The sequence below is a fragment of the Terrapene carolina genome, unplaced genomic scaffold (genome assembly GCF_002925995.2).
Source record: "Terrapene carolina triunguis isolate 2854851 unplaced genomic scaffold, T_m_triunguis-2.0 Scaffold236, whole genome shotgun sequence".
Taxonomy (NCBI): domain Eukaryota; kingdom Metazoa; phylum Chordata; order Testudines; family Emydidae; genus Terrapene; species Terrapene triunguis.
In genome coordinates, this window is record NW_020664587.1 from 650702 (window position 1) to 652381 (window position 1680).

The 1680-nt window shown below is 41.0% G+C and overlaps 1 protein-coding gene across 1 annotated transcript; it reads right to left on the reverse strand.

The window, feature by feature from the left end:
* Positions 1-116: 116 nt before the first annotated feature.
* On the reverse strand, positions 117-1256 carry HTR1D (5-hydroxytryptamine receptor 1D). Its single transcript, XM_024220888.1, has one exon. The coding sequence runs from the start codon at positions 1248-1250 to the stop codon at positions 117-119; it is 1134 nt and encodes a 377-aa protein (XP_024076656.1). The 5' UTR covers positions 1251-1256.
* Between the last annotated feature and the right edge of the window lie 424 nt (positions 1257-1680).

The window sequence follows — 1680 nt, forward strand, 5'->3', positions numbered from 1 at the left end:
AACGGCGCTAAATTCGACATAAAAGCCTAGTGTAGACCAGGCCTTAGAGTACATAAGCCACTAGGTGGGCTGTGGGAATGCACTGGGACAAATGACAAAACAAGAAAGTAGCAGGACTAAGAACATTTTTTGAACTGGATTAGTTTCTGGAAGGCCTGTTTAAACTCTTCATTAAAAACAGTGTATATGACTGGATTGATAAGCGAGTTTAAGTAACCTAGCCATGTAAAAAAGTCCAGTAGGATTGGATGAAACCAGCAGGCATCCTGACAGATGGGCAGGACCAGGGTCACAACAAAGAATGGCAGCCAGCAGAAAATAAAAGCTCCCAGGATAATGCCCAGAGTTTTTGTGGCTTTCCTTTCTCTTGCAGCAGAAATTCTTTTCCTTTCTAGGACACTATCTGCAAGTTTGATTTTCACATGATTGATAAATACTGGGGAGCCCCCTGAATGAGCATGCCCCTCGTGAAGGTTAGAGTTAATGGAGCAGAGAGAAGACCCAGTGGAGCCAGTAATCAGGTGGGCTGTGGTAAATCGTTTTCCATATATTGAAGGTGGCTTAAGAATCCTGGATCGAGCTGCTACGTAAATTCTCCCATACAGTATAACAAGGAGCACAGTCGGGATATAGAAAGCTCCACAGGTTGAATAGATTGTGTAGGAAATCTGATCAGTGTTCACAGTACAGTCTGCCATTTCTTCATGAGCTTTTGCCTGTCTCCAGAAAAGTGGTGGCATAGAAATACAAATAGAGATCGCCCAGACAACAGCTATCATGAGGGTTGCTCTACCAGCTGTCCGACGTTTTGCATATTCCAAAGCATTTGTGATGGCCCAGTATCTGTCCAGTGCAATAACACAGAGGTGCAGGATTGAGGCTGTGCAGCAGGTGATGTCTGACGATAACCAGATATCGCACATAACTTGACCAATGGTCCACGTGTGGCTGACAGTATAAGCAATACTGATTGGCATTACTAAGATAGAAACTAAGAGATCAGTCACCGCCAAGGAGCCAATGAGATAATTTGCAGGTGTATGAAGCTTTCTAGTGAGAAAAATGGTGATAATTACAAAGGAATTTGAAAGAATGGTTGCCAGAGTTATAACAGACAGAACGACTGCCAGTAAGATCTTCAGCCCTAGCAGTGTGGTCTCATCCCACGCCACTGGCATTTCAGTGGCATTCAGTGACTCATTTGATGTGCTCTGGAGAGAAAGCTCTTTTGAATGGTTGTACTGGGCCATTCTCTGATTTTCCTTTGCAATTTAGTCTGCCATAAACAATTAAGAATGTTGCTGTTTCTGTATTTTTCTAAACTAGATTCCTGCAGCTTATTTCAACATATCTTTTGTAACACAGTTTAATAAGCAGCAAGTTCTAATGCAATTATGTTCTTATGTTCTAATCATTGAGATATTATTTCTACCGTATATTAACACTGACTATATTATAAATGGTGGGACTTTATGTGAATTATATTTTTTATTTCACAATTTCTCATCTAGACAAAGGCCAAAAAGTCTTAATTTCTGTTTTGTCCATATCTTCTTTTTGAGATAATTCTCCAGCAGGTAGCAAGAATCAGCACTGGAGAGTGAAAGGCAGAGAGAGGAACATTTTACATTGCCATGTTGGCCCCATCTTTGGGACAAAACTTTCCTAGAAAAAGTTTGC

Bases quoted from the DNA above. Each gene is read 5' to 3' on its own strand.
- HTR1D (XM_024220888.1), bottom strand. From the start codon at position 1,250: ATGGCCCAGTACAACCATTCAAAAGAGCTTTCTCTCCAGAGCACATCA.